This window comes from Muntiacus reevesi, chromosome 1 (assembly GCF_963930625.1).
Source record: "Muntiacus reevesi chromosome 1, mMunRee1.1, whole genome shotgun sequence".
NCBI classification, from domain to species: Eukaryota; Metazoa; Chordata; class Mammalia; order Artiodactyla; family Cervidae; genus Muntiacus; species Muntiacus reevesi.
In genome coordinates, this window is record NC_089249.1 from 170,571,659 (window position 1) to 170,598,291 (window position 26,633).

Sequence of the window (26,633 nt, forward strand, 5' to 3'; positions counted from 1 at the left end):
AGGGGAGCTAATTTGTCATTCAGTGGGTTTGATAGCTGGAGACATGTGGGGACCTTGGGATCAGAACCTCAACAGGTTGCAACAGGGGTGGTGCCCAGGGGTGGGAGAGGCTAAGCCTGACTGGTCCCTGTTTCCTTGCCCAGGAACAACCGTGCCTGCCCTACTGAATAGCACCTCCAACCAGCTCTACCTGCATTTCTACTCAGACATCAGTGTGTCTGCAGCCGGCTTCCACTTGGAGTACAAAAGTGAGAATCCAGAGTCTCAGCGTGTGCAGGGTTCAGGGTGGGAACTGACAGGGCCTGAGTTCCCCACGAGGAACGGGGGTTGTTCTGGGACTGTGTATTCTCTTGCTGAAGCCTCACACAGACCTAGCATCCTCAAGCATCGGACGCTCAAGCTCAGAGAAGGTCAGAAACAGTCAGGAAGCAGTGAGGCTGGGGTTCTCGCCCAAGGGTCTGTTATGCAGAAACCTGTGTGCTTCCTCTGAGTCCCCACAGGAATGGGAAGGAGCTCAGGATATTATTTGGAGAATAAGGGAGGTGTGAGGTACTCCAGTCTGAAACCTGGCCTCTCTAAGCCCTGGTCAGTGATGCAGCTGTCCTTGAATTTCCTCTTCTTATTGCAGACTTCACTCCTCTCCCATCAGATTTCTCCCTGCATCCTCAAAACCTTACATCCTGGCTTCCTGCATCCCTAAGTGATCACAACTAAAAACTCTTGAAGAAAAAGGGTTACAGGGAAAGAGGTACAAACTGTTGGGCATAAGATAGGTTCAAGGATGTATTGTACAACATGGGGAATAGAGCCAATATTTTATAATAATTGGAAGTGAAAAGTAACCTTTAAAAATTGTATTAAATTTTTTAATTTTTAAAAAAGAAAAAGGATTACAGATGTGCCTTGTGGGACAACAAAGACAGAGGTTGCTGGGGTGGCTGCTTTCATCCTGAGACTGTCTGCCCATCCCCTCCGCACGGGGTACAGAAATGGGTTGGCAGCAGAGTCTGTCACCCATTCATTCAACAAATACTCATTGAATATTTACAATGTGCCAGGTGCAATGCCAGTTTTGCTAGGATTGAGTCAGATCAAGAGAGAGGACTCCTTTCTGAGTCCATGGGGGAGAGGCAGACATGTGGACAGAGAAGGGCATGACAATATTGCAGATCTCTCAAGGTGTCACCAGGAGGGGCAGCAGTTCTCCCAGGAGCTGGAGGAGAGGTGAATGTCATGAAGAAACGGTGGACACCTGCAAGGTGGCATGCCCTGTGGTGGGTGCCCGTGAAACAGAGATGCATAATGCACAAGGCACAGAGTTTGGGGGAGAGATGGACACGGAAACTGTCATGGTAGTGCAACCTGATATGCTAAGAGAGTATAGAAGAGGGGCACCTATCCTGGGTGAGACTTTACACAAGGAATATCTGTGCTAGGTGTGGGATGAGAAGTAAGAAATGGGGGAAGGTGTATTTGACTGGACCATCTGAGTAGGATGGACAGATGGAAGCCCCACTTGCTGCTAGTGTCAGCATCACCCAACTGGTATCAGAACAAATGCCTCTCATCCAGGTAGTGGAGAGAGGATTAGCTGGATCCTAGGATGCTCGTCACCTGAAAGAACTGAAATGATCAGCTGGTCAGAAAGTGCAGGGCAGCTTGAAACCAAGACCCTGCAGGGTGGAGGACACGACAGGGACCTCTGAGACCTGCCTCCCACGGACCCCTCAGACCTCAGCCACCTGGCGGGCTGAGTATCCTAGGCTCTTGAATAATTTACGTTTTTCCTTTCACCCTCTCTCTTCTGTTCTCTCCAGTTGTGTTTCTTTATCCAATATTTAAAATTGAGTCCTTTAATGTTCCCTAGAATGTTCTCTTTTCTTTCTTGTTCCAAAGGGGGACTTCTTTTCTAAATCTCCTTGTTATTCTACTGCCTCATTCCCAGGAAAAATTCACCTCTTTGAATTTTTTTTTTCTTTTTTTACTGTTGTTGTCCAGACAACTGGTGATTTTCTCAGTATCTGGTGTTTATCATGCACTGTCCTCTCACAGTGGAAGAAGCTAGGGGATATCAGAGGTCTCCATTAGTATTTGGAGGCTGAAATTCCTAGGAGCCAGGACCCTGTAGTTACATTTCCATTTTGTAGATCATCTACAGAGTACAGAAGGGAAGGGTTAACTGCTATTGTAGAGGCAAATGGTTTTGCAGAATACTGAAAAGTCCTGTCTATTGCTATGACTCATGTTTGATGTTTATTAATTGAAATGGAAATGACCAATCTGCTTTCAAAAGTAATAAATTTCTTATGATTTTTTTAAAAAGTCTTCCTTTGTTATAAACTTGGCTTAAATAAAATTCACCACTGCCATGTAAAGAAATTAGAATGGACTTTCCATTAAAGAAATTAGAATGTAAAGAAATTAGAATGGACTTTTCTCTGTGTCCTTCCACCTTTCTCTCTCTGTCTTAACCTTTCTCTCCATCCCATCTTTCTCCTACCACACTTTTTGCTCTTGCTTTCTCTCTTTTTCTCTCTGCCCTTCCACCTCCTTCTGTCCACCACTTCCATTCCAGTAAGTAGGCCTCAGGTTACTATGTTGTGATCACCTCAGTAAATACTGAGTTGCCTTCTACTTGGAGGACAGGAAAGAGTGGAGAAAAAAAAAAAGAGAGACAAGATGAGAGTTGAGATGAAGGACTTGCAGTTCACTTTGATGATTGTTTTAATACTGTCCTTGAAATCTTTTGTCCCAGATGCTGAGATCTGTGGATTCAGGCCTATACAGCTTTCACTTCTAAGCATCACATCCACTTCTTAAAAGCACATGTAGGACAGAAGTTGCATGGGAAGAGATGAAGGAACTTCTTGGGGTGACAGCAGTGTTGTATCATTTTGAGCCTGGGGGCACAGTCAGAGTTCCCAGATGATACCCACCTGCTCCAGGAGGCTTTGATCTATTGAGCCTCTGTGCCAAATACACATTCTGATTTTTTCCATGTGCTGGGAGGTAGAAGGCTTGGGAAACACTGGCCTAGAGACTGGGAGGAGAGAAAGCAGAGAGGATACAGCTTGGAGGCAGCTTCTCCTCCTCGCTGCCAGCACTGCCTTCAGCCTGCTAGTACATCAACCTGATGGACTTGTCTGTCTCTGTCTGGTCTAGCGGTGGGCCTGAGCAGTTGTCCAGAACCTGCTGTGCCCAGTAATGGGGTGAAGACTGGCGAGCGCTACCTGGTGAACGATGTGGTCTCATTCCAGTGTGAGCCGGGATATGCTCTCCAGGTACCTTCCGTTGGCCCCCCAGGACTGGAAAGGTGTCCCTTGAGCTGGGATCAGCCAGCCTTCTCTCAGCAGAGCTGCAGTCACCACAAAACAGAGAGAAGCTCCCCAGATCCTTCAGGGACTATTGTCCCCTCCTGGAGCTGTTGATGCAAAAGACAAAGTGCTGACTTTGGCCATTTGGCACAAGCCAGCCTCTGATGTGTCCCTGCAAAGTTTCGGTTTGATTAGACTTTAGGAAAGCTTAATTCCTCTTTGAAGGCGATGAAAGAATCCAGTAACTAAAGGAGTCTCATGAGGAACCTTTAGTAATGAGAATTCTTTAGTAATGGCTGTTAATAAGTGTCCTTCCCCAGCTCTCTCCCTCCGCCTCTCTCCCCAACCCCCGGTGGATCCATGTATCTTGCTCCTTAACCCAAGGCCTAAGAACAAGCCCCCGCTCCAGGTTTACATGCGGCTGTGCCCGCGGGGGCAGCTAGCCCACCCTGTTCCCGATTCCTCTAGGGCCACGCCCACATCTCCTGCATGCCTGGGACCGTGCGGCGCTGGAACTACCCTCCGCCCCTCTGTATCGGTAAGAGAACACCTGCTTCTCCAGTTCATGCAGATCCATGTCTGCCAGGTTCAGGGACGTCTCACTGGGATCCAGTTCAAATCCAAAGGAAGTTTGGTATTCCAGGTCTGCTCAAAGGTGGGATCTTTAGACTGATGTTTTTTGTAAGCTTTAGCTCTCAAGCTTTTCACGACTTTTGGAAACCTTTGTCCACCAAATGAAATATGGCAGCGGCTTGCCCATTCCAAAACCTGATGATGACCATTCTGATTCCATATAAACCCAAACCCCATGTGGAACCTCTGGACATTTGTGGCTTCCCCCTGTGAGTTTTCTTGGGACAGACAGATGGAATACACTGATGAAGAAAGACTGAGCATGCCCTGTGGAAGGAGGACTTGGTTTGGTTTGGTTTCTGTGCTGAGTAGTGATGAAGAGATCACTGGGTACACGGAAAGACAAGAGTCTCCATGCTCGGAAGCATCTGGTCAGGTCGGGGCAAGGGGAATGTCTGTTTATCAAGGGTCTGCCACGTGCCAGGTCCTGAGTTATATGTCTCCTTACTGTAGCTCTTCAGGGCAGGGGTCATCACCCTCAGTTTTGCAAATAGGAAAATCAAGGTTTTTAGGATTCAAAAGAAAGTGGCAGAGCGGGGAATGAGAAACTATGATTCCCTGATGCCCTGCCAACTGGCAAGTGCAAGACTAGGCTGAACTTGGAGTGGGAAGCAAGGTGAACCAAGGGCATGTCCTTGGAGCACATGGCCCTGCCCTTCTGGGCTCTGTCCAGGGTGCAGGGCCTGTTCGTCTGCAGAGCAGTCAGCAATGGGACCGGTCCACCCAGGGCCCTTTTCCCCGTGCTGTTTGATGAAGGCCTTGCCCAGGGAACACGCAGAGCCCTGCAGCCGCCGTGGGCTGAGGGTTTACTGTGCATGCCAGGCCCTGTCCCAAGTGAAGCGAAGTCCTGTCTGTTGTCACCTGATAACCGCCCTGTGACACAAGCGCTATGGAGGGACAGGGAGCCAGGTCTGGAGGTTTGGGGTGGGGGAACTTAGAACTGGCCCCAAATCACCCAGGAAGTGGGAGCACGGGGCCTGTGATCGGGGGTGGGTGGGGGGAATCAGTGCTACAGCCCCTGCTTTCATGCAAGCACCGTTCCCTTCAGATCTGTGTGCTTCAGTCGCCCCCTCCCCAGAAGGGGTTTGCATAGACACGGCACATACTCCTCCCCTCGGCTCCTTCCTCTGGCCTTCCGTGATGGGCTAACCCCTTTCTGCACACACAACCTTTCCTAATAACACATTAAAAAAAAAAAAAAAGAATCCACGTGAACTGGCCAGGCTGCAGCTGTGTCCCAAACCTGCAACATCAGGTGACTGACTGTGAGGTCATTTCAGCTGGAGATTCAGAGGCCCCAGTCCCCTGTGGTTGGCTCACAGTCACTTTGGCTGAGGGTGGGCTCGTGGTGGGGCTCCTCTGCTGACTGCCCACCCCATGGAATAACAGCCTGGCCTGGTGCCGGCACAGAGCAGGGACTTAACATGCCACTGTCTGTCCCCTTCCTTCCTCCTGTTCTCCAGTCCTGAAAGAGCTGGTTGGAATCGTGTAGGAGACAGTCACACTTCTCTTGGGGCACACCATTTTTGCTGCATGACCTCACTAAGGAAACTGACCTTTGAAAGGCATGCCCAAGGTCAGGCATGCATAACTTGGGTTTGTGGACTGCAGGGCAGACATAGGGTATACTTCCTCCCTTCCTGGATGTACATACTTCATTTTCTCTTGTGTGCAGTTTTTTAGGGAGATGAATTAAAGATTCCTTTGGGTTCTCAAAGGGAAATTAACTTAGGAAAGTCCAAATGCTGCATGGCCTTGTTCTTGCCTCGCTGCTGTGCTAACCCCCAGCCTGGTCTCACGGTCACAGCGCAGTGTGGGGGAGCAGTGGAAGACATGGAGGGGGTGATCCTGAGCCCCGGCTTCCCAGGCAACTACCCCAGCAACATGGACTGCTCCTGGAAAATAGCACTGCCCGTGGGCTTTGGTAAGTCTTCACGCCCAGGCCTCTGGGCTTAAAGCAACTGTCTGCTGCCATCACTCAGCATAACCTTGGCCGAGTCAGTTCAGCTCTCTGCCTCTCTGCTTTCTCAGCTGTTGAGCTCCTGTGCAGTCCAGAGGATCAATTAGGAATGGTAGAGATGAACGTGCTTTGGGAACATAAAGTAGGGAAAAAACTTCAGGGATTACCATTATTATTTTTATCATTAGAGTGGTGAGCTAAAATCCAGGAATGTGGAATGAGAAATTGCTCAGGGACGGTTGAAAAAGAAAAAGACAATCTATTTTACGGAGACTGGACTTCAACCTGGGCTTTTAACTCCAATATCCAATTTCTCATCCTAATTAAATTGAGCCAAGGTCAATGTGAAATTGAGTTTGCATTCTTTATACTCACATTCTAGCTGGTCCTAGAGATTGGGAAATGTCGTGTGTGTGTGTGTAGACATGGGGGTTGGTGGGGTGTAGAGGACACTGATCTGGGTACGAAATTTAATTACTAGAGGTTCATGTGTTGTGCACTGGGAGTATAATTTAACCCCTCATATTTCTGTTGAAGAGACAAAGGATTTGTGTTGACGCGGAAATTATAGGCTGTACACATAGGCCATCCAAGTCATTGCTCTGCTCCTAGGAATGAAATGTCCCAAGGGGATCACTCCTGCATGGGCCTGTGATCCCCCAGTCTGTGACCTCAGAAGTGAAGACCACCTCTTTTGTCCTTTATTATTCATCCTAAAGTGGGTCTTCTGATGGAGAAGAGGCTTTCAAGAGAAAGCGACCTACTTGGATGTTTCTAAATCTTCCCTGAGGGAAGAAGTTATGACCCTCAGAAGATAGAGTTATATTAAGTACCATCTTCTGAAGGAAACTGGAGGTGTATGATTAGGCTGCAAAGTGATGATGACTTTGGCAGCCTTGGGAACTCCAGATTTTGAGATATTGAGGGAAGAGGAGCTGGGAGACCCTCTAACTCTGCATCCAGACATGAACCAGAAGAACCTCAGATGATAGAAGGATGGAGGGAGGACCACACCAAAAGGAAACAGAAGTTTAAGTGGGAGGCGCACCACTTTCTCTACAAGGCCTGATGTTCAACCACCAGAGACCTCTATCTTTAAATCCTCCAGGCAGTCAGCCTCCTGCAGGGACCAGTCACAGAAGACCAGATCCCTTGCTTTCAAGTTGAATTTTTTTACTGTTGAATTCCAAACAGTCCCTAATGCCCCCTGGTCTGTTTTAAAAACCACCGCATTTACAAACTTCTGCACCTAGATGGCAGCAGTCAGGCAGTGCAATTCAGAAATTTGACAAGGGAAGCCCATCCTTAAAGAGACCCTTCAATGGACCAGCAGCCCCTGTGTAGAGATGACACATGGGTGGTAGACTGAAAAGTGTAGCTTCCGCGGATATGTACAAAGGTGTGCTGTGTAAAATTACCTGTAATTTGGAAAATATCTGCATGGTAATAGAAGAGTGAATAGTGTGGTTGGGTAATTCATTAAATGGAATTAATTAATATGTAGTTAAAAATCAATGAACTGTATCTTTGCATTGACAAGGGGAGACCTTGAAAAACACATGCTGAATTTAAGCTTGTAAAACTATATATATAATATAATAATAAATGCAAATATTTAAAACAAATCAGATATACACTTAGGAATCTAAACACATGAACTGGAAGGATATCTTCTGAATTCAAGAGACTGACTGCCTCTGTGGAGAGAAGAGCTGTGGGAGAGGGCAGGAGACATGAAGGGACTTCAACAATATATATTAAGTCTTTATTTAAATAATCAGATGCAAAAAATTCACTCCTATGTGCTTATTCTAAGCAAATTAGAAAGTATAGATGAGCAAATTATAAAAATTCAAATGTATCTGTAGTCCCACCATACAGAAATCATCACTCACAGCTTAGACCTCACCATCATGAAGACAAGGGCCCTGTAAAGACCTTGTTCCTCTCTGTGTAATGCTTATCGAGCAGAGCCTTGATGCATGGCAAATGCTCGATAAATACTGTTAGTGAGTCAGTGGACAGTCTTCTAGCTATACGAAAGTTATAATTGTATGCTACATACTACTTTGTAGTCAGATTTTTACAGTTAACATTGCAGACATTTTCCTATGCTCAGAAATGTATTTTTTCAATATCATTTTTAATAGTAATCTAATTTTGAGAAATCTTTTCTATCAATTGATATCAATAGTCCCACACTTACTCTTCAAAGAATATATTTATATGTAAGCTAAGATCCCAATGAAATCCATTTAACCCGTTGTGTTGTTAGATCTTGATTAATCTAATAAGACCCCAAAGTATAAACTTCACTTGGCATCTTAATAGAACCAATGGGATGATGTAGTCTTCTAATTTCCGAATCATCATAAGTGTTCTGAAAAATACTAGTATTGAAGGTCATGTCTTTTGATCGGGTATAGTTATGTTTAAAGTGAAAGTGAAAGGGAAGTCGCTCAGTCGTGTCCGACTCTTTGTGACCCCATGGAATGTAGCCCACTAGGCTCCTCCGTTCATGGGATTCTCCAGGCAAGAATATTGGAGTAGGTTGCCATTTCCTTCTCCAAGTTATGTTTAAATGGTGGTATTTTCAGTTAAAACATTATTTTATCAAAGCTGCCCTTATACTGATACTAGACATATGAATCCCAAATTAAGTCAGGTGTTGACCCTGAACTTCATTTTCCATGAAATAAAATAGAGCGGGGATGGAGCTCAGATAGGACTGATGCCTTTCATTTTGAATGAATAATACACTTCTAGGTTCAGCCCTGCCTGAAGCTGAGAGACTGGGCTGACCAGCGATTCCCCATGTGTGTTCTGGGCCCCCTCACTGGATGGGTAGTCGGTGGTGGGGACACGTGGGCTCTAGCAGGTGATGCTCTCAGGAGTCAGCACGTCAGAAGCAGGACTCTATTGCTTGGGCACTGTCTGCCTTTGTCTTGTTCCCAGGAGCTCACATCCAGTTCCTGAACTTCTCCACTGAGCCCAACCACGACTTCATAGAAATCCGGAACGGCCCCTACGAGACCAGCCGCATGATGGGCAGATTCAGCGGGAGTGAGCTTCCCAGCGCCCTGCTCTCCACGTCACATGAAACCACCGTCTATTTCCACAGCGACCACTCCCAGAACCGGCCGGGATTCAAGCTGGAGTATCAGGGTGAGGACAGGGAGGGTCCATCCTTCCCCGCCTCTTAACCCCCCATCACCGATCTTTGCAGCCTTCCACATAGGGCAGGAGGGGACCCAGCAAAGGCCAAGGGCTGGAAGGCAGGCCTGACTGCTGTGACATGTCTCTCTGGCCCCGCAAAGGCTATCAAATCCCCTGGACAAGTGCTTCCCAGGGCAGCAGGCCAAAGCGCCGTCTCAGGCTCCAGACCCAACAGTCAGCAGCTTCCTTGGAGCAAGTGACCATCAGTTCCCCCTCAAACATCCAACCACCCCCTACCCCCTGCCCCGGGGCCTCGAAAGGCTCACTTCCTCCTCCGGGTCCTCCCCTATATGTCAGTTATGCCCCGAAAACCGTGTCCTGTGATACGATGTAGGTTTCCAGTAACGATTCTGGTAACAAGCCTGGAGCGCCTGCTGAGCCTTCACAATGAGACAGGAGCAAGACCCTTTCCCCCTGCTGAGGGCTGCCCTGTGTGAGGCTGGACCACACTCCCCGCAGCTCCCCCATCCTCAGCTGGAGTCCTGCGATTGGCCCACTCCTCCTGGATCGAGCCCCGTCCGCCCCAGCTCAGACTTCTGTGCCTGTGTAGCTGTGCCCACCTGGGCAGCTCTACCCAGGGCCCTGGGGGCAGCCGACATCTCCCTCCTGGGAAGCCTCGGGAGAAGGAGCTGGGCCCTTCACGCCAAGGCAGGATCAGGGAGAAGCCCAGCCTCTTTCCCAGTAAATGCCCCGTCATTGGCAGTAATGCAACTGCGCCCCCAGCGGGCTGTGGATGGGCTCATGGCAGAGGTCAGCCTTAACTGGGCGAGCCCGTGCCTAAGAAGGGTACACAACCTCGGTGGGCAGTGAGGCCTGGCCAGTGGTCACCGTACGTCCCAAGGCCACAGTCTATCTCAGGAGAGACTCAGGCCCAAATGCGAGGTCTGCGACAGACACACACATCTCAGGCTTCCCGTGTGTTGGTCTCCTAGCTCTGCTGTCTCAGTATACCGCAGACCGGTGGCTTGAAGAGCAGAGTTACTCTCTCATAGTCTTGGAGCCTGGAAGCCCTGAGGGTGGGCAGGGCTGGCTCCTTCCAAGGGCTGCAAGGAAGAATATATTCTCTGCGTCTCCTGGCTTCTGGCGGTTTGCTGGTCGTTGGCATTTCTCAGCTTGTGGAACCATCACCCCATCTCTGGCTTCATCCTCACGTGGTGTTCTGCCTGTCTGTCTGAGGTCATTAGGGTGGGCCCTAATCCAGTATGACTGGTGTTCTTGTAAAAACGGGAAATGTGGAGACAGTAAAGAATCTGCCTGCAATGCAGAAAACCTGGGTTCGATCCCTGGGTTTGGGAAGATGCCCTGGAGAAGGGAATGGCTACCCACTCCAGTATTCTTGCCTGGAGAATTCATGGACAGAGGAGCCTGGCAGAGTAGTCCATGGGGTCTCAAAGAGTCAGACACGATTAAGCGACTAAGACTACCTAACTAAAGACCTCATTTTAATTTAGGTAAAGGTAGGTGAAGATCCTGTCTTCAAATAGGATCACGTTCTGAGGAGGGGGACAGGGGTAGGGAGTTAGAACTTCTCCATGAATTTGAGGCAGACACAGTTGGGTCCAAGGGTTTGCCCTCATGGGCCAGCGCCCTGGGTTAACGTCACTCACACAGGCTCCGTGTATTCAGAGGCCGGGTCCTCTGAGGAACCTGAGGCAGGGGCGAAGGGTGGAAACAGGAAGGAGGGGTCCCGAGTTCACCTTCAGAGAACCAACACCTTGACCTGAGTTGGCCCAAGTGTATGAGAGCCGCAGCAATGCCCCCTCTGCGGTGGGCCAGCGCCCCCCACTCACTCACATTGCTCCCCAGGACCTCCCCGGATGTTCCCCTTGGGTCACAGGCCCAGCTGCTTCCTCAGCCCACTGCCACAGTCCTGATGGGCCTCGTGGGGCCAGCCTTGGTGTCAGGGTGGCCCCACCTCAGACCTGACCTCTGAAACTTCCGGTGTGGCTTCTCCTTCATGATGACCCATCCTCCGGACCAGGTCATCTCCTGTGCCGGAGGCCCAGGTGCTCCCACTGAGGCCTCCCCATGTGTCAGGCCCAGAAAATTCTCCCTGCCCCCTAGGCCCATGTTCTTGGCCTCGCGGAGTTCCACCTGACCACTCGCCCTAGGTTTTTCTTTTATGAAAAGACCTACATCACCACTCAGGCCATTTGTATCCAGCAGTCCCAGCTCTTTGTGGTCCCCAGACTTTCTTTGGAAGAAATATAACTCCTTACTTTTCCTCAAAATCCCTCCTGTTAGACACTCTGACCTTCCTAACCTGGAGTTTTCTTTTCCCTTCTTCAGGTAAATATCCTTGTAACGTTTTCAGTAACCGCATAAGCTACTCCTACCAGGTCTCCTAGCCTGACGGGCTTAATGTATTCCGGCGAAATTTCTCAGGAGATTGTGTTTCTAAGAACATAGCAAGATGACCTTCTTCCAAAATGTTAGGCATCATCAATACTGATTTTTTAAAATATGTCTCTTTACTTGAAACTGTTTCCAGTTCCATTATAGCGTCCAGTGCTCCTCTCCCCACGGAACCCTTTTCTGGGGAAGTTAATGACTCCACTCCTCAGGGATCCTGTCTGCCCTCCAGGCCCAACCTCTCCCTCTGAAGCTTCCTCTGGTGGAAGAGACTCTGAGACTCCTCTCCCTGTGAAAGCAGTCCCGGAGCTGTCACTTCGGTGTCTCTTTGTGAAAAGTCAGCTCCTTCCCCTGGAAACAATTCCTGTGAGGGAGATCCAGCCAGTCTCCTCCAGGCTGCTCGTGACTTCTCACCAGCCCTCGGTCTTCAGGCTCACCCACATCAGTTGGGTCCCTCTCTTCCCACTGAGACATCTCTTTAAAGGCCCCACTCATTCTTCAGTCACCTCCCTACAGGCTCCTCACTTCTACTAAGACCTCATTTGCCAAGTCGCCCAAACCCGTTGCTGCTGACAGAGCCATGCCCCTTTGGCTGCCCCGCCCACCGAGTCTCTCTAGAACTGCTTGATTTTTCAACACACCCAACTACCTTGATGATTTCTTTTAAAAAAAAAAAAAAACCTTTTGAATATTTTTTTTAATTTTTTTTGTTTATTTTTGGTTGCAATGAGTCTTTGTTGCTTTGCATGGGCTTTCTCTAGTTGCATCGAGAAATCTAGTTGCTCTTCATTGCAGTGTGCGGGCTTCTCATTGCAATGGCTTCTCTTGTTGCAGGGCACGAAGCTTCAGTAGTTGTGGCATGCAGGCTCTGTGGTTTCAGGACACAGGTTTAGTTGCCTCCCCAGGACGTGCGTTCTTCCTGGACCAGGGATCAAACCCATGTCACCTGCATTGGCAGATGGATTCTTAACCCCTGGACCCCCAGGGAAGTCCTACCTTGATGATTTCCCAGTGAAACCTGCCCAGTTCTGCCCACAGAGACCTCCCTGCATGACACAGAGGAAACACATCACACGAAGGGAGTGCTTCGTGATCGTCCTTCTGTACATTGTTGTTGCACGTGATGAGGCGCCGACTTGCGTCGAGCATTCATTTGATCTCAACCACTCCCCCGGAGAATTTCCACTGTAGGAATGCTCCCTCTGCTGATTTCCTGCTGAGTGGGCCCAATTACTGTCCTGTGGATCCGATTATTAATAATTGAGGGCTCTGGTTCTCCGACGTGCTCAGCAAATCCCTCAGTGACTTCCCCCTGTTGGCTCAGCTGCTCCCATTAAGGCTTCTCCTTTCAAGGCAGGCACACCCATTCTCAGGGAAGCAACTTTCTTGTTCTTTGGAGGGACTCCCTTGTATGAAAGTCACACATTCCTATTATTTTATTTTAATTTTTTTTAATGTGGATCATTTTTTAAGTCTCTGTTGAATGTGTCATAACATTGCTTCTGTTCCACGTTTTTTTTGTTTGTTTGTTTGTTTTTGGCCACAAGGCATGTAGGATCCCAACTGCCTGACCAAGCATTGAATTCACACTCCCTGCATTGGAAGGGAAACTCTTAACCACTGAACCGACCACCCAGGATGTCCCCACACATTCCTTTTAACGCAGCTATTCCCTCGGAAAAGTTTCTCTCCTTGCCACAGGTTGGGCTTACTCCTGTGTTTCTTCCTTCTTGAGAGGTTCTAATTGCTCAGAGTCAGAAGGACCCCACTCAGGTGCTCACCTGACTGCTTCCCGTGTTTGTGATCTTGGTGGTTATTGGGATTGAATGAAATAAGCAACAGAAAAGAGCCGAAGTCAATGCTGAGCCCCAACGAGGTGCTCAAAGAATAATGGTTCAATCTAACCTTGTCTCCCTTGGGCTGCCCTTTCCCATGGAAGCAGTAATAACAGACAGCATGTTTATTGCATTCTTACCATGTGCCAGGACTGTGCAGAAAGCTGGGTGTATATATCTTCCTATCAGATTCTCACAATAACTGTTTTCTAAGTAGGTAAACAAAGGCATAGAGAACTTGAGTCACTTGACCAAAGCCAATAGCTAGAAAGTGACAAAGGCCTACCTGAGTCCATGCCTCGGTTCTCCACCACTCTGCCAGCTCCCTGTGTGTTTGTGTGCTCAGTGGTTTCTGACTCTTTGCAACCCTGTGGATGTGTCCTTCCAGGCATCTCTGTCCGTGGGATATTCCAGGCAAGAATACTGGAGTTGGTTGCCATTTCCTATTCTAGGGCATCTTCCCAACTCAGGGATAGAACTCATGTCCCTTCTGTCTCCTGCACTGGCAAGCAGATTCTTTTTTTTTTTTTTTCCATTTATTTTTATTGGTTGGAGGCTAATTAGTTTACAATATTGTAGTGGTTTTTGCCATTGGCATGAATCAGCCATGGATTTACTTGTGTTCCCCATCCGGATCCCCCCTCCCACCTCCCTCTCCACCCGATCCCTCTGGGTCTTCCCGGTGCACCAGGCCCGAGCACTTGTCTCATGCACTCAACCTGGGCTGGTGATCTGTTTCACCCTTGATAGTATACTTGTTTCAGTGCTATTCTCTCAGAACATCCCACCCTCGCCTTCTCCCACAGAGTCCCAAAGTCTGTTCTGTACATCTGTGTCTCTTTTTCTGTTTTGCATATAGGATTATTGTTACCACCTTTTTAAATTTCATATATATGCGTTATTATACTGTATACTTTATCTCTCTGGCTTACTTCACTCCTATAATGGACTCCAGTTTCATTCATCTCATTAGAACTGATTCGAATGAATTCTTTTTAACAGCTGAGTAATATTCCATGGTGTATATGTACCACAGCTTCCTTATCCATTCATCTGCTGATGGGCATCTAGGTTGCTTCCATGTCCTGGCTATTATAAACAGTGCTGCGATGAACATTGGGGTGCACGTGTCTCTTTCAGATCTGGTTTCCTCTGTGTGTATGCCCAGAAGTGGAATTGCTGGGTCATATGGCAGTTCTATTTCTAGTTTTTTTAAGGAATCTCCACACTGTTCTCCATAGTGGCTGTACTAATTTGCATTCCCACCAACAGTGTAAGAGGGTTCCCTTTTCTCCACACCCTCTCCAGCATTTATTGCTTGTAGACTTTTGGATAGCAGCCATCCTGACTGGCGTGTAATGGTACCTCATTGTGGTTTTGATTTGCATTTCTCTGATGATGAGTGATGTGGAGCATCTTTTCATGTGTTTGTTAGCCATCTGTATGTCTTCTTTGAAGAAATGTCTGTTTGGTTCTTTGGCCCATTTTTTGATTGGGTCATTTATTTTTCTGGAATTGAGCTGCAGGAGTTGCTTGTATATTTTTGAGATTAATCCTTTGTCTGTTGCTCCGTTTGCTATTATTTTCTCCCATTCTGAGGGCTGTCTTTTCACCTTGCTAATGGTTTCCTTTGTTGTGCAAAAGCTTTTAAGTTTCATTAGGTCCCATTTGTTTATTTTTGCTTTTATTTCCAATATTCTGGGAGGTGGGTCATAGAGGATCCTGCTGTGATTTATGTCGGAGAGTGTTTTACCTATGTTCTCCTCTAGGAGTTTTATAGTTTCTGGTCTTATGTTTAGATCTTTAATCCATTTTGAGTTTATTTTTGTGTATGGTGTTAGGAGGTGTTCTAGTTTCATTCTTTTACAAGTGGTTGACCAGTTTTCCCAGCACCACTTGTTAAGGAGGTTGTCTTTTTTCCATTGTATGTCCTTGGCAGGCAGATTCTTTATCACTAGCGCCACCTGCCAGTTCCCTGACACACCTGTATTCTGGATGGGGAGAAAATGCCCAGAGAGTATAAAAAAACCTTCTCTCTTATTCTTTCCCAGCCTATGAACTTCAGGAATGTCCAGATCCAGAGCCTTTTGCCAATGGCATTGTTCGGGGAGCTGGCTACAATGTTGGACAGTCAGTGACCTTCGAATGCCTCCCAGGGTATCAGCTGATGGGCCACCCTGTGCTCACGTGTCAACATGGCACCAACCGGAACTGGGACCACCCCCTGCCCAGGTGTGAAGGTATGTTCCTCAGTCAGTCCTGGTGATTCTTCTTAGCGACAGGGTTCATGCACATGCCTACTCCATGGGATCACCCATGCTAGGAGTTCCTAGCAAACACTGTCCCTCACTTTTTCAAGTGGATGGGACTGAGCCTATCCAGACTGGGCACAGAGCTCTGGGCCAATACTAGGGAGGACCTGGAGGAGACACAGGTCAAAGCCAAAGGAGTACATTCTCAGCCCTTGGGAACAGCCAACCTCATGGGCTGGATGTCCCAGTCAGAAGCGAAGACACTGATATGCTATGGGTAGAGAGTTAATCATGGTGCTTTTCTAAAGGGAGAAGAGACGAAAGCATCTTTCTAGAAAAGTTGTGTTCCTCTCTTCATACCCCCCAGCTTATTCCCCTTCTCCTACATGAACCTAGAGAGATCTGGGTTGAGGATATCAGAGAGCTCCAGGGGATACTTTCCTGAGCCTTCATTAACCAGAATCAGGGTGGAGGAGGACCAGGAGCTCATGCTGTGCCTATCCCCGTCTATACACCTGTGTTCCATTTTCCCTTCCTTTTCCTTGAGGAGAAGCTAGGATTTGTCTTGAAAGGGCAAGGTTTAGCAGGAGGACAGTATGGTTCAGGAGAAAGTGCCTCAGCTCTGGAATCAGATCACCCTAGGCTTTACCTCTGAAATGCTTCACCTCTCTGACCTCCAGTTTCTTCCTTAGTATGATGGGGCTTCTCTTCATAAGGGTTGAGAGGATTCCAAGATGGTGCATGTAAAGTGCCCAGCACAGTAACTGGTTCAGAATCCATGAGTTGGAAAAGTATTAACTCTCCATGGATAAAGAGGCCTTGCTCACACAACTGAGCTATTCTGGTGTTAGCATATAAGATCGTAATCGCTAAAACTATTAAATTCCCAGTTAGATTTTCAGATTTTCAAAACCATCCCCATGCATAATCAGTCCATCATTCTGGAATTGTTGGCTGGCCACCCTCTATATGACAAGCTTCATTGTGGACTTTTGTTTCCTTTTTGCTCCTTTTTATGGAGTCACAGGAGAGGTAAGAGCGGTGCTTCCCCCATCAGACACCTTTAGCCATGAACCCTTCTTCCTCCTAAGCCAGTGCTTCCCTTAGCTTAGAAGAGGACGTCATTTTCTCTTGCATTTCCAATTACCTTTCTACCTGTGCCAACTTTTAGGTCATCTTTTTCTTTGTCCCTTGAGTGTTTTTGTTCTTCGAAGTTATTTCCCACACTCTCTTCTCTTTTTTCCCTCACATCTCCAAATGCTATCTGTGTCTGCAACCTTTATCTCTTACCCGATTCTTCACCTGTACATGCAGCTCCTTACTAAATATCTTCACTTATCCAGAAGCACCTAAATCCTAATGTATTCAAAATGAAAGCCATCCTCCTTCTGCCATTATGTTGAAATCTTCACTAGAGTGAAAGGCCCCTCTAGTCCCCTGGTTATTCGTTACTCAGTTTGGGCAGCCTGCCTCTCACTTACCCTTGTCTAGTCACTGAGTCTTGCTAATTCTACATCCTAATTGCCTTTCAGAAACATCCACCTGTCTGTATGCATTGCCTCCACTCTAATCCTGGTCTGTCACTGGGCGCCCAGCCTTCAGTCTTGTGTTCCTCAGTCCACTTTTCACAGTGTGGTAAGGGTGGTGAGCCTTTGAAAGCATTCATGTACAGTGGCGAACTTTCAAAGATGCGAAAGTGCATCTAGTTTCGGCAAGGAACCGGAACCTGTGCCATCGGCAGCCGGCATGAATGACGTTGCAGCTCGCCCTCCGTCTCCTATGGCTGGCGATCCTTCAGCTCCACCATCTCCCCCCTCCTCCCTTCCCTCCTCCCGTCAGTAATTCTTCTTGCCTGTTCATTCAACACCAGCCCCTGTATGCCAACTATTGTACTGTACTATTTTACTTTTCAAGGTACTGGACTGTAAGCTTAAACACATTTTCTTTATTTTTTGTATTTGTTTGTTTTTAATGTATTAGTTAATGTATTACTTGTGAAAAGTATTATAAATCTATCACAGTACAATGCTACATAGCCGATTGTGTTAGTTGGGTACCTAGACTAACTTTGTTGGACTTATGAACAAATTGGACTTACAATCGCGCTCTCTGAATGGAATTCATTCATATGTAGGGGACTTACTGTACTCCAGACACGGCCCTGCTGAGAAGCTAGTGAGCTGTTCCCACCTCCTTGGGGTAACTGTCCAGCCCCCAGGAGCTAGCACACGTTGTACCTCGGGACCTGGATCTGCCCACCTCCCCATGTTCTCCACTCTCACACTTTGCTCCCACTCAGCTGAAATACTTGCCATTTTTGCTCCTCTTGTGTCCCTGGTTCTGAGTGCATGCTGGTCCCTCCTCCTAGAACGTTGCCCTTCTCTCCTGCCTTCCCTGTGTAGCCCTTGTCATCCCTCAGGTCTGAGTCTAAAAGTGAATTCTGCCAGGACTCCCTCCCCCTCCCCAGGACCAGATAAGGGGCTCCCCCACCAAATGTTCCCTCGACACTCAATGTTGACAGCACACTCCACCCTGGGCCGGAGACACCGGTATACTCGACCATGTCCCGGGAGATCGTGATGCCACAGATCAGAATCACATGCCGTGGTATCCTTGCTGTCCTTTGCCTCCCCTGGCTGCACCTGGCATCGAGTGGTGGTTTGGTCCATGGAGGGATGGCGTGCCCATGCGCACCACTTTCAGGGTGTGCTCACATTTGCCAGAGCCCAGAGCCCTGTCCTCTTCTTGGAGGTGTTGGGATGCTTTCTTCTCAGGTCAGTCTGCCCTCATCCACGAGTCTGATTGATGACCCATACCAGCCAATACACTCATTGTTCTGGACCAGGGGGATTTTGCCCAGAATCTCTCGTTTTCCTCTGCGGTGACCAAGTCCAAATACCATGGAGAATTCCAGGACTCTATGTGCTTGTGTGTGTGCTTAGTCACTCAGTCATGTCCAACTCTTTGCAACCCCATGGACTTCAGCCCTCCAGGCTCCTCTGTCCATGGGGATTCTCCAGGCAAGAAGCTGGAGTGGATTGCCTTGCCCTCCTCCAGGGGAATCTTCCCAACCCAGGGATCGAGCCCAGGTCTCCCACATTGCAGGCAGATTCTTTACCATCTGAGACACCAGGGAAACCCAGCCTAAAGCCTAGATCAGACTGAGTCTAAGAGTGGGTGTTGCTCTGGGGAGACAGGAAGATAAGGAGAGGGGACATGTCTGTGTAGCAGATGCCCTCTCTGTGAGCTCACACTGGCTGAGCATCTTACATGCATGAGTTCATCTGATGGTCAACCACTATCCTATGAGGAGGGGGTCTTAGTCTTGTTTTATAGGTGAAGGTAGAGAGACTACCCTGCTAATCTGAAGCTATCTGGTGAAGTTAATGGTTGAGCCGTGATTTGAATCCAGCCTTAGTTTCACTACAAAAATCTGCGATTGCTTTTTTAATAGTTATTTATCTTGGTTGTGCTGGGTCTTTGTTGCTGTGCACAGGCTTTCTCTGGTTGTGGTGAGCAGGGGTGAGTCTCTAGTTGTGGCATCCACACTTCTAATTGCGGTGGCTTCTCTTGTTGTGGAGCACGGGCTCTAGACCACAGACTTCAGTAGATACGGCGCACGGGCTTAGTTGCTCCGTGGCATGTGGGATCTTAATTCCCCCACCAGGGATCGAACTCATGTTCCCTGCATTGGTAGGCAGATTTTTAACCATTGGTCCACCAGGAAAGTCCCAAGAATCCACAACTCTTAAGTCAAGGTCAAAAGTACCAATCCAAGAATCTTAGAATAATAAGATAAAGAGATAGTATCATAATTTTCTACCTCTTCCCAGTAAATGTAGTGAAGCCCTGACTCTAGCATTCCTAGGAAAGGAGAGGCGGTAGCTTTGGTGTGTTCTTCCTCTTGGACAGGTCTCTTTCATGAGAAAGAGAAAACACGGTTCAGGGCTGAGACAGGCCCACAGAGGCACCTGTGCTGAAGATTGGGGGCCTCTCGGGCTGTGACGTGTTGGGAACAGCAGGAAAAGCCAGGCCCGGCCATCCTTGGCCCCGTCTCCTCTTTCCCTCCCACCCAGTCATCCTTGGCCCCGTCTCCTCTCCCCATCCCACCCAGCCTCCTGGAGCAGGACATGGCCTGAATTCTCGTGGGGGGGCGATCCACAGCACTCCTCTGTGTTTGTGTCCTCTCCCTGGCAGCCCCCTGCGGCGGGAACATCACCTCCTTCAATGGCACTGTGTACTCCCCCGGCTTCCCCAGTCCCTACTCCAGCTCCCAGGACTGCGTCTGGCTGATCACCGTCCCCATTGGTCACGGCGTCCGCCTCAACCTCAGCCTGCTGCAGACAGAGCCCTCTGGAGACTTCATCACCGTCTGGTAGGGCCACCTGCCGTGTCGGCAGCGGAAGGGGCTTGAGCTGGGCTCTCAGCTGGGTCACCCACCTGTTTGTCCAGAAAACCAAGGGCTGGATAGTTTTAAATGGCTGTCAGCCTCCTGGGTCTCAGATAAACATAGTGGCATAAGAACTCAACTTCCGTTAGCCTTTTTGACTCCTTGATGGGAAAGGACTGACAGGGCAGTGTGGTTCCCCACCTGGAGTTCTGCTGGGGGTCAGTCAAAAGACCAAGGAGTGTGGGAATCTGGATCAATGAGCAGACTTTTCTCAGTGTTTCCAGAGTCCAAACCAAAATTCTGCATTTACTGGATAAGCTATCCAGACTAAGGGAAGAGCTGTGCAGTGGTATTTTACGAAGTCCCACTGGTATCTCTTGCTGAGCTAGTGCTGACCACAGAACTGTCTGCAGTGATGGAAACGTTCCATATTTGTGCAGTCCAATATGATAGCCCCCCTCTACATGTGGCCATCAAGCACTTGAATGTGACTAGAGTGACTGAGGAGCTGATTTTTTAAATTGATTAAATTCCAAATAATTTAAATGTAAATAGTCACGTGTAGCCTCGTAGTTACCAGCTGGATGGCTCAGCTCTGAGTTATATAGTTAGAGTTTCTTGTGTTAATTTTAAAATGAGAATGTGAATTACTAGTTGACTAGTACAGTTTCCTAGACAGTTTTTTCCAAACTGCTGAATCTCTGAACAAAGATATCTTTTAAAAATTCCTTTGTTTGGAGCTTCTGGGAATCAGCAGGAGATAGTAGGATTCTGTTCTCAAAATTCCCAGAGCTGGATAACTGTCACCTGACTGCCCTGAATGGATTTCTCACTGAGTTTCCAGACAATGGCTAAGATCAGATGGAAGGGACTAGATAAAATTCCAGGGAAGAAATCCTTGGGCCCAGGAAGGCAACATGGGTATCTCTTTGCTCACTGAAGGCCACTGGTGCACCAGCTGGAACAGGCAGGCATGATGACGCATGACATTCAGGATCTTCTTTCCTCTTGCAGGGATGGGCCACAAAAGACAGTCCCACAGCTTGGATCCTTCAGCCGGAGCTTTGCCAAGAAGACAATGCACAGCTCATCCAACCAGGTCCTGCTCAAGTTCCACCACGAGGCAGCCATGGGCGGGATCTTCGCCATAGCTTTCTCTGGTCAGTATGAAAGCCTGGTCCAGGGAGGACAGGAGGGCCAGACTTTTCAGTCCAGGCTGGGCTTGCCTCCTGGCTCCTGCATTTGCCAGTGTGGGGTTTGGAATGAGTGACATAGCTTCTTCACCTCAGTGTCCTCAGAAAAAAGGGTTAGTCGCTCAGTCATGTCTGACTCTTTGCTACTTCATAGACTAGAGCCCACCAGGCTCCTCTGTCCATGGGATTCTCCAGGCAAGAATACTGGAGTGGGTAGCCATTCCCTTCTCCCGGGGAATCTTCCCGGGACTGAATCCAGGTCTCCTGCATTGCAGGCAGATTCTTTACCATCTGAGCCACCAGGGAAGCCTTCAGTGTCCTCAGGGTTATGAGACTTCAGCTGTAGCGATGTGAGAGCTCCCAGCACAGGGCTCCATAAATGTGAGTTTTCCTTCACTGCCACTCCAGTAGGGTGGAGAAGCCCACAAGGCTGATCCTTGGTGCCAAGTTCAAGTTCAGAGGCAGCAGGGCTAGTCTTCTTACTCATCTTTCACATCAGCTCCCTCATTGGGTTATCCATTTACCTGTGCCCCACCTCATCCCTCAGCACGCTCTAGAGAATGGTCCCACTCCAAAGGTATCTAGAGCCTCTGTTGACCCCACAGGAAGTACTGTGCACAAAGGAAGTTGGGGAAAATTCAAGTACAGGAGCATAAACAATGCAAGGTGTGTCTGTCCTTATCGACAGCCTATTTTCTCATAGAAGTCCAAGATTATGGTCCCAGGTATTCCCTCATTTTTATTACAGTGGACACAGCTTCGGAAAACTTATAGAAAGTTCACTATGGTATTGTACCCAGTCATGAAATAAGCCCCTGTGTTTACAATTTGCAGAACATTACATCTATATGAACTGGAAATCAGGAAGGCTTGACTTTACTCCTGGCTCCACCTCAGGCCAAGTGTCTGACCTCTGTAGGTCTCTCCCTAGCTGCTTCTTCACCTGCAGAACAAAGGGCTTGGAGTTCATGACCTCTAAGAATCCTGTGAGTTAGTAAGGCAGCTATTATTACCCCCACTTTATAAAGAAGGGAACGAGGGCCAAGGAAGGCAGGAGGGCTTGCCCAGAACGGCACAGCTAGAACTGGGAGGAGAACCCAGCCCTTGCAGCTCTGCGCTGGCTGTTCGGTGAGACCACGTGGTGTTAACACCTCACACGTGTATTTATAGAAACTTGAGTGCATTCAGCCCCAAGTCCTCGGGAGGGGAGTGATGCTGAGGCAGAAAGAGACTGAAGCAACACTGCTGAGAGCACGGGCAGCTCCAGGCGCCGTTCCCAGGAGTGTCGGCCCGGGTGAGCGTGACACGGTGATGAGACCCGCCCTCTCGGTCTGCCTTCGAACCCACACCCCTCTGGCTGGGCACACCTCTCACCCGAGGCTTCTGTTTTCGTTTTGCTTTTGTCTTAGTCTTCATTGCTGACTCAGTAGTCATGATGAACAGGCTTAGTTGCTCCTCGGCATGTGGGATCTTCCCAGAGCACAGATTGAACCCATGTCCCCTGCGTTGACAGGTGAATTCTTAACCACTGGACCATCAGGGGATCCCCAGGACCCCAGTTTTGAAGGCTCTGTTATTTTGACTCCATGGGACTTGTGCACAGACTGATAGAGTGTGAACTCCAACATCGTAGACGTGGGTTCAAACCTCTGCCATATATTAGCTGCGTGACCATGAGGCTGTCCTTTGACTTTTCTGAGCCTCAACTTCATTACCCACAAGATGGGAATCATATCAGTGCCTAATCTCACAGAGTTAAATGAACCCATGCAGGGGAATGCTTAGCTCTAGGCAGAGAGTATTAAAGATACTCAATAATGTGTAATGTTTGGAGATAGACTTTCCTTCACTCAATATAATCCTCTGGAGAGTAATCCAAGTTATTACATGTAATAATTGTTGTTCAGTCACTGAGTTGTGTCCGGTTCCACGACCCCATGGACTACAGCATGCCAGGCTTCCCTATCCTTCATTATCTCTTGGAGTTTACACAGATTTATGTCCATTGAGGCAATGATGCTGTCTAACCATCTCATGAGATGGTTACATGTAACAGGACTTTGTTCCTTTTTATTGTTAAATTTCATTCAGTGTTGGCAATTTGATCTCTGGTGTGAATACTTGACTCATTGGAAAAGACCCTGATGCTAGGAAAGATTGAAGGCAGAAGGAGAAGAGGGCGACAGAGGATGAGATGGTTGGATAGCGTCACTAATTCAATGGACATGAACTTGGGCAAACTCTAGGAGACGGTGAAGGACAGAGAAGCCTGGTGTGCTGCAGTCCATGGGGTCACAGCACAACTTGGCAACTGAACAGCAACATCATTCTATGATTCTTGAGTCACATATAATTTTGGACAACATTTTTGAAATTTGAAAAATTACAGAAAAGGAGGACAGATTCGTCGTTGCCATGGCTAAGGAGGGGTTAGGGATGGGAAGGAAGCAGATGTGTTTACTATAAAAGAGTGGCATGAGGGATCCTTACAGTGATGAAAATGTTCTGCATCTTGATGTTATGAAGGTCAATACCCCAGCTGTGATATTATACCATAGTTTTGCAAGATGTTTTCTATTAGGAATCACTGGGCAAACAATACATGAGATCTCTTTGTATTATTTCTTACAATTGCATGTGAATCTACAATGATCTCAAAAAAGTCAATTAAGAAATAAAATTTGTGTAACTAAAGCAAAGTTACTCAATAAGTGGCAGTTTTAATAATCATCATCATCACTGTCATGATCATCGTTATTATTGTGTTTGGAGAGTAACAGGATCAGTATGAAGTCACAGCCTCCTAAAGCCAGATTTCTTATCCCTGCTCTTGTCTCTTATCCCCACCTGGTCCAGGCACAGGGGCAGGAGGCCCAGCACCTGTTCCCGAGTTCTCCTGAGAAATCTGCCCAGGACATCTCTTGCTCCTCTGTATGTCCTGGCCATTGTGCCCCTGATGCCCCCAGATGAGACATGAGACCCTTCAGTGCCAGCTCAGCCCAAGGCCTTACGGGCCAGAGGAGCCGGCAAGGGCCTGGGTGAGAGGATCAACACAGGCCAGCAGGTTCGAGTGGGAGATGCTCTTTGCAAGGGGCCAAGTGAACAGGAAGGCATCTTCCACCCACTCATTGGGTTTTTGATAAATTGTAGAATATTAGCAAAATGTAAAAAGTGTGGAACATACATGTGTATATTTGAAGAAGAAAAATAAGATGAACACCCACAGCTAAGCCTGTGAAAAAGACCACCAGTGCTCTTGAAGCCCCGTGCACCACTTCCAGTGCCCAACGCCCCAGAGTTAATCAGGGTTATGAATTTTGCTAAATGTTCTGCTAATCTTTCATTGCTTTTCATTATGATTTTACTCCATAGGTGTATGTCTCCAAAAATATATATTGTTTCATTTAGTGTGGTTTTTCTGTTATGTAAGTAGAATTGTTCAGTAAGTGTTCTTCTGTGACCTGCTTTTCTTCATTCAAAATTAAGCTTTGGAAATTCATGCTGATGCTTGTGACTAGATTAGGTTCACTTTTCGATGCTGTCTAGTATCTCATTGTGTGAAAATAGTGCTTTATCTAGTCTACTCTTTATAGGCATTTAAATTACTTTATCTCAAACAGTATGAGCATTGTTGCACATTCCTTCTTATGAGAAAGAGTTTCTCTAGGGTACATGCCTGTGTGGAATTGAGAGGTTGTAAGTATTCACATACTCAGTTTTACTGCTGCTGCTAAGTCGCTTCAGTCGTGTCCGACTCTGTGCGACCCCATAGACGGCAGCCCACCAGGCTCCCTCGTCCCTGGGGATTCTCCAGGCAAGAATACTTGAGTGGGTTGCCATTTCCTTCTCCAGTGCTTGAAAGTGAAAAGTAAAAGTGAAGTCGTTCAATCGTGTCCGACTCTTAGCAACCCCATAGACTGCAGCCTACCAGGCTCCTCCGTCCATGGAATTTTCCAGGCAAGAGTATTAGAGTGGAGTGCCATTGCCTTCTCCGCTAAGTTTTACCAGATAAGGCCAAATCGACCTCACAAAGTAGTTTTTACGGCTACTTTTAACGGCTCCCACTCTTCCTTGTCATGGAGATAGAGCTTCTATCGCACTACATTCTTGCAAACACTACTGGGTTTTACTGGACTTTAAATTTTTGCCAGCCTGGTGAATCGTGCTTCACTTTTCTGTTGATGATGAGGATAAGCATTATTTCTTATCATCATTGACTGTGTGTGTTTCCTACTCTCTGAAATGTCTGTTCCCCATACAGTTTTCTTTCGCCAAGAAGAGAGGGAACAAGCAAGTTTAGACAAATAAAATCTTTGTGATTTGTAATACATGCTATGAAGGAAACAGATAAGATAGCAAACAAAAGCATAGAGAATCTACTTCGTGTAGAATAATTGAGGGAAACATGTCTTAAGAGGTGGTATTTGAGACAAGAGCTAAAAGAAAGAAAGGAGCCAGACTTGCAAAGAGTAGAAATTGGGAATGGAGTGGGGGAAAGAATATTTGCCTTTTTATAGGCAAACATTAGCCCTAAATAAATTTCTTTTCATAGAAGAACCAAAAAGAAAAGTACCTTAAGGAGACTTATATGACAATATGCTACAGTATCTTCAAAAATGACAAAATAGGATTTGAATTGCAGAGAAAAATGCCCTTGGAAACATACAGCTTGGGAAATAGTAAATTTTAGAAAGCATCTGCTTCTAGCATAATAGTCTAGGTAATGTGGACTTCAAACAAGAGTTAATCTGGCTGAGAGATTAATAAAAGGGGAAATCATACCCCACCTGATAGGATACAATGAGAAGAACCCAGCATCCCTTCCTTGTAAAGATGCACAAGCTGAATCTAATCATGAGGAATCAGACAAACCTAAACTGAGGGTAATGTAATACAGTGTTACATATTAGAAGTTAGCTGGTGTATAATTTTCAAAAGTGTAAAAGTCACGGAAGGTCAAGGCAAGACTTTAGAACTGTTTTGGTCTAAAGGAGACTAAGAACCATGACAATGAAATGCAATGCATGTTTCTGAACTGGATGCATTAGCTATTAAGGACTTTATTAAGACAAGTGGGAGAAATTGAATGGAATGTAAGGATTAGATGGCAGTAATGTATCAGTGTTAATTTCCTCCTTTGGTGCTTGTATTGTGATTGTGTGGGAGAATGTGCTTATTTATAGGAAATACACACTGAAATATTCTGTGGTTATGGGATATCATGTTGGCAATTTAACTTCCAATTGGTTCATGGAAAAAGTTTTGATACTATATTTCCAACTTTTCCTATACCTTTGTGATTGCTACAAATTAAAAGTTTTATTTATGAGGGGAGCCAGCCATAAAAAACAAAGGTTTTAAAGAAATGCAATTGCACACTTTAAATTGGCTTACGAACCAGCAAGGAGCAGAATTGACGCTATAGAAAAACAATTCAGAGATGTGGAGGCCAAACTGGAAAAGCTCCAAATGAAGAGAGAAAAGGACA

General features: G+C 47.2%; 1 protein-coding gene across 1 annotated transcript in view; it reads left to right on the forward strand.

The window, feature by feature from the left end:
• Positions 1 to 26,633, forward strand: part of CSMD2 (CUB and Sushi multiple domains 2) — a 677,437-nt gene that overhangs the window by 557,963 nt on the left and 92,841 nt on the right. Inside the window, exons 37-44 of the mRNA XM_065930495.1 lie at positions 144 to 248; positions 3,163 to 3,281; positions 3,783 to 3,852; positions 5,755 to 5,871; positions 8,863 to 9,072; positions 15,362 to 15,550; positions 19,760 to 19,937; positions 20,967 to 21,112. Coding sequence (XP_065786567.1) covers positions 144 to 248; positions 3,163 to 3,281; positions 3,783 to 3,852; positions 5,755 to 5,871; positions 8,863 to 9,072; positions 15,362 to 15,550; positions 19,760 to 19,937; positions 20,967 to 21,112 — 1,134 coding nt within the window. The remainder of the gene's footprint in view (positions 1 to 143; positions 249 to 3,162; positions 3,282 to 3,782; positions 3,853 to 5,754; positions 5,872 to 8,862; positions 9,073 to 15,361; positions 15,551 to 19,759; positions 19,938 to 20,966; positions 21,113 to 26,633) is intronic.